General features: G+C 39.3%; 2 protein-coding genes across 2 annotated transcripts in view; both read left to right on the top strand.

The window, feature by feature from the left end:
* The first annotated feature begins 1,357 nt into the window (after positions 1 to 1,357).
* On the top strand, positions 1,358 to 5,998 carry mtrf1l (mitochondrial translational release factor 1-like). The gene is made up of 8 exons (XM_023394387.2): positions 1,358 to 2,062; positions 2,380 to 2,459; positions 2,610 to 2,714; positions 3,032 to 3,110; positions 3,866 to 4,029; positions 4,555 to 4,672; positions 4,800 to 4,936; positions 5,290 to 5,998. The coding sequence occupies exons 1-8, from the start codon at positions 1,645 to 1,647 to the stop codon at positions 5,500 to 5,502; spliced, it is 1,314 nt and encodes a 437-aa protein (XP_023250155.1). The 5' UTR covers positions 1,358 to 1,644; the 3' UTR covers positions 5,503 to 5,998.
* A 579-nt stretch (positions 5,999 to 6,577) lies between these two features.
* Positions 6,578 to 12,585, top strand: part of desi2 (desumoylating isopeptidase 2) — a 23,701-nt gene continuing 17,693 nt past the window's right edge. The window contains exon 1 of the mRNA XM_023394449.2: positions 6,578 to 7,183. Within this exon, the coding sequence (XP_023250217.1) occupies positions 7,136 to 7,183 (48 nt within the window). The 5' untranslated portion in view covers positions 6,578 to 7,135. The remainder of the gene's footprint in view (positions 7,184 to 12,585) is intronic.

Here is a 12,585-nt window from a genome sequence, read left to right as displayed (position 1 = left end):
CAGTAGTTGTTCCTTATTTGAAATCCGTGCGCAAAGCGCGCAAACCAATCACAGCGAAGCGGGTGTCCGTCCATTTAAAATATTAACCAATGGGAGCTGTGATTTTAAGAAGTAATAATGACGTCAGCGCGCAGTCGACGTACACTACTGATTTTTCCGCTTCTCGTTTTTTCCCACCCAAGAGAATGAGAATAGCCGCGCCGATCTGTCTGAGTAGTTATAGCCTATGTAAACTAGGTTATATCTACAGTGCTGAAGTATCGGAAGCTACCAAACCTCAGCCGAATTGAATATTAGGCTACATTATTGTAAAAACAGGAATTATGTAGAGGTAATGCACAGGAATCAATCAAAAATGAAAATAATCTTTATATAGATTCATAATGGTAAGGGAGTTCATGGTAAATGTACATAATCATTTTCATATGTTAAATACCCTTTCACAACCTTTCAATAGCCATTGTATATGTATGATACAGTTTCAAATAATGCTCACTTTTCACTGTTTATTAGATTTATGTTCCTTTATATCGTTGCAAATATTATAGTCACATCACACTGTTAAGCAGAAACTACAATCCAAATAAGGCAGAATCAGACCTATTAGTCTACCAGTAAGGGGTAATTTTGCAAGGCAAAACATGAGACTGGAAGTGATCTTAAATCTCCATCGTAATACTGTCAGGAATCCCACTGTTAAACAAAAAAGAAAAAGCTAAAAAGACTGGTCATTCAAAGGGCAGTTTAGTTCACACCCCTGCTTGGAATGTGTGAAGTGGCTCTTTCATTGAAACCAGGCAGGGGGCAGTTGGGGGATGTGGTTTTCTAGTTTAGTTTACATTAGTGTGTTTCACTGTTAACTTTTCACTTTAATCGTATGTTTTTTAGTGTGCATTATAGACAAAGACACAGGGTGCAGAAATGCTCACACAAGGCAGAACCAAACTTTACTGGGGTGCTGTTGTATGTTGATGTTGTATGTGAAACACAGTGAAATAGGGAGACAAACAAGTAGAACTTATAGGGTAGATGAGAAAAGTATTTAGGCAAGGGGAGAGAGTGAAGCTGGTCGGTGGGTGGCACATCCTGAGCCCTGACGCTCAACATCTTTGCATACTGAATTACATAATGCTAACTAAATGATGATCCCAGTGTCAACCCTATTTTTAATTCAATGTGCAATTTACACGTCCACACAGTCATTATTATTATTATTGTTATTGTTATCAGTCACTATCTAAGTCTTAGTGTACTTTTATTTTCGTTGCAAAGTGGCGTAATCATGGTGGAGTCGTCTTAAACCTGCTGGAAATTGGTCTGCAGAAGAAGAAGTCTTACCAACTGCGCATGCGTGTAACATTCAACATGTCTGCACCCTTCAACAAGGTGGTAAAGGAGCAATATTTTTATAAACAAACCTTGACAGTCACCTGCTAGATTGTCTTTAGACATTTAATGACTGGAAACAGGTTCGTAACACCCGTATCGATGTTTCCGATGAGAGTAAAAACCTAAGGGAGCGATCCAACCGTTTGTTATTTGACTGAAAGATAGACATATTAAGTGGCCAGAAAGTGTCAGCGAGTCATATGAGGATGTTTGTGCCGCTTTACAGTCAATATTCCTACCAAATCTACCTATAACATGGCTTACAGGAGAGCTGTAACCCTCCTTCCAACAGGAAAGGATGGTATCTTTACTAAGTTGATACCTCTTTTTCAAAAATCACCAAATGCCATCAGCCAAACTGTTAGATTTCATAATCACTGTGAAGGAACTGCAAGGACTCTCCACACCAGTGCACAGTTGCTGGTGACCAAGTTACTGTCAGTGGATGAGCTTTTTGCCAGGCGCTCTATGCAGGAGTATCTGAAGAAGATTGAGACAGACTACAGCGAATGTTTGAGAGTAGTAAACAGCGGTGCGATGGAGGAGCAGCACAGTGAGGACGAGCTGAGGACCAAGAGGAGCCAGGTGTCCCTGCTGGCTCCTCTCATCCAGAGCATCAGAGAGCTGGACACCAAACACAAAGAGATCGCTGAGACCGAGATGCTCCTGAAAGGTGAGACTGCTCTGCTGATGTTACATAGGGGCAATAAATAGATTGAATAATGGTCTTTGGTGGAATATCTAATTACTAAGCCACAGTTCAATTTCTTTTGAGACAGTTTTCATCGATCTGTAAAATAATTAACAGTTATTATAAATAAATATTTTTACAGAATTTCTGCTTGAAAAATGACTGAAATGATTAATAGATTATTAAAATAGTTGCCAATTATTTTTCCACACATCAATCAATCGATTAAACAACTCATCGTTTCAGGTCCACATATCACACAACCCTAGTTTACTGTATATTTTCTTTTCTCCTCAAAGATGAAGACCCAGCGCTGCGAGAACTGGCGGAGTTGGAGAGAGAAGGCTGTTTGCAAGATATTCAAGCTCTTAGACAAAAGGTAGAAATGTGACATTTCAGTTTTGCGACAAACTTGTGCCGTTTAAATAAACACCAGAACTAATGTTTAACCATCAGCTAACTGAAGATGTTTCTATTTGCTGTTTTGTTTTTGTTCCTTTCTGTCAAATCAAACTGCTTCACCAATCAGATCATGGATCTGTTGATCCCTGAGGAGGAGGCTGATCTGAGTGACCTCATCCTGGAGGTCACTGCCGGTGTTGGGGGTCAGGAGGCCATGCTGTTCACTGCTGAGGTCTGGAATTACTTATGTTCTTGTTAAGACAATGCACTTTTTAAAAAATAATACTAGACCAAGAAAGCAGCAGCACATTTATTTAGAGAAAGAACAATAAATACATTTTATTATAAGATGAGTACAAATATAAATTTGGTACCCATGTAATTGCAACAAGCCGGAAAGGGGTATTTTTTGTAGAATTTTTGTCCCTGTCATTTAGATTTGATAAAGACAGGGACATAGAGGCAGGGCTCATAATGATGATATAAAAAAATCCACAACATTTTCTGTGTATTTACCTGATGACTCGTTCTGTCTCTTCTCCTCTGAAGGTGTTTGACATGTACCAGGGCTTCGCTCAGCATCACGGCTGGTCCTTTGACATCCTGGAGCACATGACCAGTGAGATAGGTCAGTGCACACAAACTCTAGTGAGGTTTTTTTTTTTGGAAGCGTCAGCCAAACAGCTTTTGTCTTTCAACTAGTTACTGAAGTACGACTGATTAATCTGCTAAGTATTTTCTTGTGTAGTATAAAACATCAGAAAAAAATTACAGTTTCCAGAGTCATCAAAGGTTTTAATTTATCCAACAATAGTCCATAACCCATAACCATTTTCAATTTAAAATAATGTTAAGACAAAAAAGCAGCAAATCATCTAATTTGAGAAGCTGAGACCATCAAATATTTTTGTTGAAATATGACTTTAACAATTAAGATTATGATGTTAGTTGCTGGTTATTTTTCTATCAAATAATAATTGTAGCAGCTCTAGACTGAAAGTAGGGATGAGAGAGGAGGATCATAGTATGTCAACAAAAAAAGGAAAACCCTGCTGTTATACATTTTTACTGTACAGCCAATATTGCAGTAACTGACTCCAAACACAAGGGGGCGTCTGTGCTACGCCTACAGATGTGAAGCGATCATTGAAGTGGAAGATTTCTTGGAGGAAAGTTTAAATGTTTTCATTAAAAATATGTTTTAAAACAAAAAACTAAATTCTAGAAATGAATTATTGTGAAAACATTTCCCCTTTTTCACAAGAGCATTTGAATTAACTACATCTCATTGCCACCAGCTTGCAGTCAGACTGTCCAGAATCACCTGCTATAAACTATTGACTAGCACTATAATATTGGTACTTATTGCTCACCTTCCACCAGGTGGACTACGTCACGCCTCGGCCAGTATCAGCGGCCTTCAGAGCTACAAGAGAATGAAGTTTGAGGGTGGAGTTCATCGAGTGCAGAGGGTTCCCAAGACTGAAAAACAGAGCCGCATGCACACCAGCACCATGACTGTGGCTATACTGCCCCAACCCACTGAGGTGCAGTTTACATGAGGGATGGATGGATGGATGACACAAACATAGTGAACAACCCACTTTCCTACAGGAATCATTGCAAATCAAATCAAATAATTATTTTGGAGAGCATCTTGATTTCTTGATATCAAGCATTTCCTGTTGAAATTGGATGTGGGATGGAATTGTAGACTAATCTGATATCACATAGGTGGGAAAAGTTAGTTTGTTGTGATGGGATGAGTGAAGTCAAAGCACTTTTCAGCCATACAAAAATGCAAGTATCATAGTTTTGGCATTTACAGCTTAATCTGTGTGTATTATTAAAAGCACAGAAAATTTATTTTTATTTATTTTGGCATGACTTAATAAATGTTTTCTTCATATGCTCTAATTTAGTGCCTGTTATAGCTGATTCTTCATTTCCCATTTGTTGTTTAACACTGTTTTACCAATGCATGTAGGATGATAAGAGTAGTTCCCTTCTTCTGCTCATCTGCTGTTAATATAGACATAAGTACATTTTTAGTATTTGTGTCTCCCTTTCAGATCTCTTTCACAATAAACCCAAAGGACCTGAAGATAGAAACAAAGAGGGCAAGTGGAGCTGGAGGTCAAAGTGTCAACACCACAGACAGTGCAGTCAGAATAGTCCATCTGCCTTCAGGTAAAAACTGCATACACCTTGTGTTGTAATAGACTGGAACATACTTCACAGTTTTGCTTATGAAGCACAGCGAGAGTGCATGTCAATGGGATGTCCACATAAGAATGGTACCTTGTGTGTTTGTTAGGTGTGGTTGCAGAGTGCCAGCAGGAACGGTCCCAGCTGAAGAACAAGGAGAAAGCCATGACGGCTCTGAGAGCAAAACTGTACAGCATGAAGCTGGAGGAGGAGACCAGCAAACGCTACAACCAACGTAAAGTACAGGTGAGACACACTGAGACTCATATAATGTATCTACAGATGATAAGTGATGCTGTCTCTCTGAAATATTATAATAACATCTTTGAAAGATCAAGGATGTTGAATTTCATTAGTTACTGTTACAATAAAATTAGATAAAATTTAATTAATCAGCCAAACAAGTAACACACTAAAAAAAGTAATTTTCTGTCTTCTTTGCTAAAAAGAGGTAATAATGCAAAATAAAGGACAGCAAAATAAAAAGGGTACATGCCAGAAAAAGGTAGAACATAAACAATGTCAAAAACCGAGTGAGCGAAGGAACGTCGTTTTTATGTTTTACCTGCTTTATCTCCTTCTTCTTTCTCCTCCTCCAGATTGGCACCAGAGGCAGATCAGAGAAGATCCGGACGTACAACTTTGCCCAGGACCGTATAACAGACCACCGGATCGGCATGACAGTCCATGACGTCAAGAGCTTCCTGCTGGGAGAGGATCTGCTGGACGACATGAACACCTCACTGCAGGAGTTCTCCAACCAGGAGACGCTCATGGAACTGCTGGGAGAAGATGACCAGGAGGGTTCATGAGGAAGATGCATTTTGCGGGAAGCTTACATTATTTCAGTAGAGTGCTGGACACTGGAATATAAGTCACTGCTATTCTGCTTCAAATTCTGCAGTGAAGACTGTAAGGAAAAGGACCATGATGGCGCCTAAGTCTTAATGCTTCTGCTCATTCAAATATGATTTTCATTACCGATGTCTACACGGATGGAGATACAGGACGCCATTTTTGTGAACCATTCGCACATCCAGGATTGAAGAGTAATGTCAGCAGAAACATATAAGTGCCCAATAAAATGAATTATGTGAGTGACTGTACAATGTTGTATTTGAACATGAGCAGTAAAAATAATGACTGAGAGTAATAAAAGTTTCTAGCCACAATTGGTTGAATGTAACCAAGCACATTTACCTGAGTATTGTACTTAAATACAATTTTAGGTATGTATAATTTACTTGAGGGTCATTTAACTGTGTAAAAATAAACATGACAGAGCTCTTTGTTGGTTATAGTATGTAATGGAGACTAAATGACCTTTGACATTTCATTACTGTCAGTGTATATCTGCGATAAGTTAATAGCAGTATATAAGCCCTGCCAATTTATTGGTGTAGCTGTAGTGGTGACCTTCAAATATGAGGCATTGCTATTAAAATTACCCAAAAGATTATAGAATCAAATTAGCTACACATTAGCCACAACATAAAAATTCTGCATATGTGCTAATGCATGAGTAATAATAATCCAATAATATATAATATGGTAAAACTAATAGGAGCCAGTCTGCCGCATAATGAGTACCACTTTTCCTTTACTGTGAATACATCGTTAATTAAGTAAGATCTTGTATACATTCCTCTTTTTACTCTTACATTGTAGTATAGATACTTTAACTGAAGTAAGATATCTGAGTTCTTCTTTCATCCATGTGGGTTACATTTAATCAGCACCAGTTTCTCTCAGATTTAATTACATACGTTTATTTGCAGAACTACATCACCCACAATGCTCAGAGCACCAGGTTGATTAATCGAGTGCGGGCTCATCGCACCGCTGCACTCGCCCACTCTCACTGACCAAATTTTCTCCCAGCAGTCGCATCCTGCCCGCCAGCTCCAGCGCTACCGTTAGCGAGCAAATAAGGGAGTAGCGAGTCATTTTTACTGAGGAAATTACGTGTTAATATCTCGACATTATGCTATTTTGCTGACTAGTTCTTCTGGGAAAATGAAATTACAGTTTTACCGTGACGACACTCCTCCTAGAAGAGAAAATTCACTGTGTAAAGTCAGCTTTTTCACTTCGACCTCGGTAGCTGAACGGCTTTAGCGAGTCGGTTCGTCTTGACAAGCGAGAGGCTCAGCTGTCCGCCGCCGCCGTTGGTGCTTTCTTAGGCGAAGGGGGGCTGGTTTGGACAAAGCCAGTCAGATGTTGGACGGTGAAAAATATCCTCGGCACTCGAACCTTTTTACACCGGGTTGTGAAGCTGCATTGTCAAGCTGATCATCTGTCGTGAAAGTGCTAGCAATAAGGGGAGGAGTAGGGTCTATTTTTAAGAGGGCGAGAGTTTGGATCTCGCACCGAGGGAAGGAGTAGGGGGTGTGCGGAGGAACAAGACCCGCAGAGAAGAAGGGACCTAGGCCGAAAAAGATCTTGATGCCAGTGATGGCAAACGAGCCGATCATCCTAAACGTCTATGATATGGTAAGTAGAAATATATATATATATATATATATATATATGCTGCTTTATCCAAGGACTACGGTCCAGTCGTGTTTGACTTAGCCATATCAACAATTCCCGGACGCGACGCCAAACTCCATTATTAAAAAAAGGTGATTTAATGCCTGGTTACTTATCAGCAGTGTTGCAAAGACTGAAGCTCATTTTCAAATGTTCATGGACCACTTTTCAATTCGGTATAAATTCATAACATCAAACTCGACTAATTTTAATTGCTTGTGGAAAGGTTTTTTCACTATTCAGATGATGTTAAAAACCAGAACTTTGTTAGTGTGTTCAGTGCAACTCACTCCATAACAGCATATCTATAGAAAGACTGTGTTTTCAAATCTGGAAAAGTGGTGCAATGATAACAACATAACTTGAAATAACTGAGAACTGACTCAAAAACACACATATAATATTGTTTTTGTTCTGTAAATATTGAGTTTCCATATAAGGGGTGGAGGAAAATGGTCCTCATTGGCCCCTAATAGTGACCAAAGAGTTACCATTTCTTTACCTATTTCCTTTTATATTAATTCATGCATGTCAGTCTGCCTTGCTTTTTTGGATTTCAGTTCACTTGGCTCCAAAACAGGAAAAAAAATGGGACTTGAAACCAAAGTGCTGGTAAACCACAGGTGGATTTGAAAGTAAAGAGACAATTTCACCCAGTAAACACTTCTGTTGGAGAGGAAATACATCAATGTACATATCTTTGTTGCAGCAGAGGTTGAATTTCAGTCACTATGTTGTCACCATGCAGGGGTGAGTCAGTGTAGATGGGGGGCTGGAAATTGACTGATCTGTTGATGAATCATTGATTGATATGGATTCCCTGAGGTGGACAGATTACACCTAAATTGGGAATTGTCTTGTTTGGGGTTATAAAACAGGCAGGGGCAGTGGTTTTGGGATAATGTGCATGTTGGAAAACTAAAAGTTGCTATAAATGTTCACTGGGCTTTTGTTCCTCATTGTACATCTGATTTTTTTTTTTTTGTCCATTTTTTCATCCCCTGGTTCTTGTAAAAGCTCAGAAGAGATAACAGAGAGATATTTTTAATCCTGGATCAATACGAAGATCCCAATGTTCTAGACACAATTCATCTTCCTGCTCCTCTTTTATTTCTATTTTTAATCTGATTTATCGCTGCTCTGCTCCCTTTTAGCTGATGGTCAATATATCATGGCACGATGTTGCCTGTATTAACACTGAGGGCTACAGGGTCATTAAACAGTCCTTTGAGAATCTGTACAAATGTGTTTTCTTGTAGAAAGAAGGAGGACTGTATCTATAGTAGAATAACAAACACCATGTGAAATCAGGATTTGGCTGTGATAAGTACTGTTACTCATATTTACTCCCTAATTACTGTGTTTGTCCCATCCTATCTTTCTTCCCTACCTTCTTTTCTTTTATCTCTTGTCATTCCCTCTTCCATTTCCTCCCCCTCTCTCTTTCTTCTCTCCTCCCCCATTCTGTCTTTCACTTCCTCTTGTTTTTCACTTGACTTGCTGTCCACATTAGTTTCTTTTCGGTAAAGACTACCGAAGAGCTTTTATCTTTCTGTCTCACTTCCATTCATGTGAATTGCTGCAGGGTTCCTCTGCACTCTTTCACACGCATAGGCTTACAGAAGTTACTCACACATATCTAACACACAGACACATACGTAACTGCTTTCAGTTCATTGTTTTTTTTTTCTTAACTGATGCTGCATTTATCTTTACTGAGGTTAAGGTGTTTAGTTTGCATATGTGAAGGAGAGAATGAATGTGCACATTTTACTTATTGAAGGAATTTAGTGGTTTGTTCTTGTGCATGCAGATCACACCCATGCATATTTCTGGTGTTTGTATTTTTGTGTGTGCTACTGTGGGAACAAGATTTTGGCTTGTTTGCAGTGGCGCTCATTGAAAACAAAGAGATGATGGCTGCCGTCCATTCATTCATTCCCCTACTTTAAACGCTTCTGCCGTGTATTGATTAGGCCGTTCAGTCATGAGTACTGTAGGAAAAGTTACCGAACGACTTATTGGGTCTTGACTGGCTGATTGGCTGCTTAACTCAACTGTACGGCTGGTGGACTGGCTTCACGCTCACCGACTTTCCGTCAGGTTGTGGATTTCCTGACTTAGAGAAAAGAAAAGAAAACTGGGTGATGGAACCAAATCTTTTTTCATTTTAACGTTTAACGACATACAGATCAGTTCCAGTGAGTGGTGCATGACTAATTTTCTTAGTGAGTAGTTGAGTCACTTTGTGGCTGACTAACAGTCTGTTGACTGACTCAACGTTTGCAGGCTGGTAGGCTGATTGATGCTATCTAACTCTCGATTGACAAGAGTCAATCAAGGGTCAAGAAAGGAGCAGTGCGACAATTTTCTTGCAGAGATTTAGGTGAGAAACTTGACGCCACCCTCGTGTCATGTCTGTACATTAATAAGTATGTATCAAAATATTTAGCAATTTCTGTTTTTGTACAGATTAAAATAATGAGATACAACGTTTTAACAACTAAGTTTCATATTTTTGAATGTTGGTGAGAACCATGCTAGCTGTTTCCACCTACCTCCAGTCATTATGCTAAGCTAAGCTAATCATCTCCTGGCTATAGCTTCATACTTGGTGCATTAACAGTGGTGTCAATCTTCTCATGTAACTCTAAGCTAAAAAGCGAACAACCATATTTCCCAAAATGTTAAACTATTCCGTTAGAGCTGCAACAACAAGTCAATTACTTAACTGAAAGAAAATTAATTGGCAAAGACTTTTATATTGATTTTTCATTTTTTAAACAAAAGACCTTTGACCATTGGTCAAACAAAACAAGACATGTCATGAGATTATTGTGTTCAATAATACACCTGCAACTTAAAAGCCTTTTCAGACATAAAGAGACTGCTATGCTGTTTTATAACTAAAAATTAGGGCTGAGTCAATTAATTTAGTCCATAATGTATCAGGGGATAGCAGAAGTTCTTCTTGTTAATATCTTAAAGTAGCTATTATATAATTAATTTGAAAACTTTCACAATCAGGTTAACACAGCATTAGTGACCTTCAGCTTAGTGTTTAGTGTCTGCCCTGCTGCTTAACTGTTAGCAGTTTTCCTAACATCGTTTTTAGCTGAAGCTGTTTTCCCTGTTAAAAAAGAAAAGCTCTGTAAAGCGACTGTACAATACCTGCCCAGCAGCAAACAGCAGACAGACACAGTTCGCGGCCAGCTGTGAACACAGTGGCGCATTTAGCAGCTAAAGAGCCAGATGTTTTTCTCTGGAGTTGGTAGAGACCAAAAACAAAGCTAAAAGAGAGTAGTTACTGGACTTATATTATTTAGGTGGCCAAAAGCATGACACCAAATGAAAGTTTGAGTTTCTCTGTGACTGCTGGGTGTGTAAATAAGTGACAGTTTGCTAACAAGTTTATCCATATCACCTTTTGTCAATATTGACAAATTGTGTCATTGTTGTTTCTCACAAGTGGTCAAAAAAACAGGTATGTAGGTAGATACAGGTTTAAGCTCAGGCATACATCTTCAAAAGTCTTTTTAACAGCCCAAAATCTGAACGTCTGTTTTATGATGCAGCGCTGTTTAATGGTCTGAACAGAGCCTGATTTAATGGTATACTGACCAGCTGGGTGACTGTTTAGGTGACTGGCTGTCTGTACCTACAAGGAAGTCAGGAAACTGTAAAGATCAGATAATTGCTGAGGTCAGGACGGTGGCGGCACACTGCAGGATCCCCACTCCCATCTCAGATGTTCACACCATCTAATGAACAGTGGCAGCGAGGGCTAACTGAAGGGCAGCCTGGCTGTGGGCCGAGGGGCAGTTTTGTGAGGGTGTGATTCTACTTCTGAGCAAGACCCTGAACATTTACTCAAAAATACTGATGAAACGACTTTTTCTTCTTTCCATTTGAGAATCAATAACATAGATGTGTATAAGAGACAGGTTTTGTGAGGGTGTGATTCTACTTCTGAGCAAGACCCTGAACATTTACTCAAAAATACTGATGAAACGACTTTTTCTTCTTTCCATTTGAGAATCAATAACATCACGTGACTTTCAGGAATATCTATGCAGACATGAGTACAGACACCCCCCCCCCCCCCCCCCCCCTTACAATGCCTATTCTGTCAGGTCCTCCCCGCTGTCCCACTCCCATCTCTGCTAAGTGGATTTCCTGACCAGCTCTGAGTGCTTTAGTACGCTGCTCTAATGAGACAGCATTATCTGCACACCACCTGTCAGCCGGCCAGCCAGCACCGTGGTGCACCACTGTATCTGTGAGAGTATGTGCTAAGACTTTAGGTTCAACAGCGTGTAGCCCGATAGTCAGCAGAGCAGCTTGTGTTACTCTGTGTTGGTGGGGAGTTTTGTTGTGGCGGATGCCCTGGGTCCGTTAGGGACATGCAGCATCCATGAGCCCAGTTCTTTCTTTTGTACCAAGGTAACGTGTGCCAAGACGAAAGTTAGTTAAGAATGACCAATGAAGCAGTGCTAGCTGTGTAGTGTATTGTAGCGAAATCGTCGGAGCCATTGCGTGTCTAATGTCAAAAATCTTGCACAATACAGAAACACAGAAGTCATCTAGAAACTCAAACAGTACCATAGGTTTGGGTTTGGCAACAACACAGTATATGCAGGGTGTCTGTCTTAAAAAGTCTGAAAAAGCTGTTTTCTGTTCCCTAAAAAGACCCAGAATGTATTAAAGTTCATAGACAAAGTTCTTAATATTATTTCTTCATTGCTGTAGAAATTAACATGAGCTCTAAATTTTTTTTGTATGTTGTTGCAGACACTGAGTGAGGCTGTTGTGACAGTGGGCAGTAATTATTATTACTGCGTGCCAAAGTAACTTGGGAGCTTATAAACTCACAATGAGCAATTATTTTTTAAATTAGATGTCAACTCTGCCAGATTTTTTAGGTCCAGGTGACATTAACTGATTATTTATATTGCTCTGAGTTAGTGTTATATTGCCGAAAGAGACTGGGAAAAATTGGATCTAAATTTCAATGACTTGTTGTCCTTAATAAATAATTTTAAGTCTCCTGGTTTTCTGTCATCGGAATAGTTGATGATTATATTTCTGTCGATTTACAATTCAGTGAATGTTATTGAGCACTAGTTTTGACCTTTAACCTAGTTTGGATCTTATTCTGGGTGTGATGTTTACATGGAACATGAGAACCCTGGTTATTTATGTCCCATATACATGATACTATTCAGGGTTCTAAATATCTGTGCGCTTGATTTCTCCCATCTCAGCCACTATGTTCTGTATCAACACGTGAATCTTGTGTTTACATGCCACTAGAGCTGCAGCAGTTAGTTGATTAATTGATGGATTTTATGCTTTTCTTTGTA

This window comes from Seriola lalandi, unplaced genomic scaffold (genome assembly GCF_002814215.2).
Source record: "Seriola lalandi dorsalis isolate HSWRI2012SDOR001 ecotype SW California unplaced genomic scaffold, Sedor1 jcf7180002054948, whole genome shotgun sequence".
Lineage (NCBI taxonomy): Eukaryota > Metazoa > Chordata > Actinopteri > Carangiformes > Carangidae > Seriola > Seriola lalandi.
This window is presented reverse-complemented; position numbering and strand designations above follow the sequence as displayed.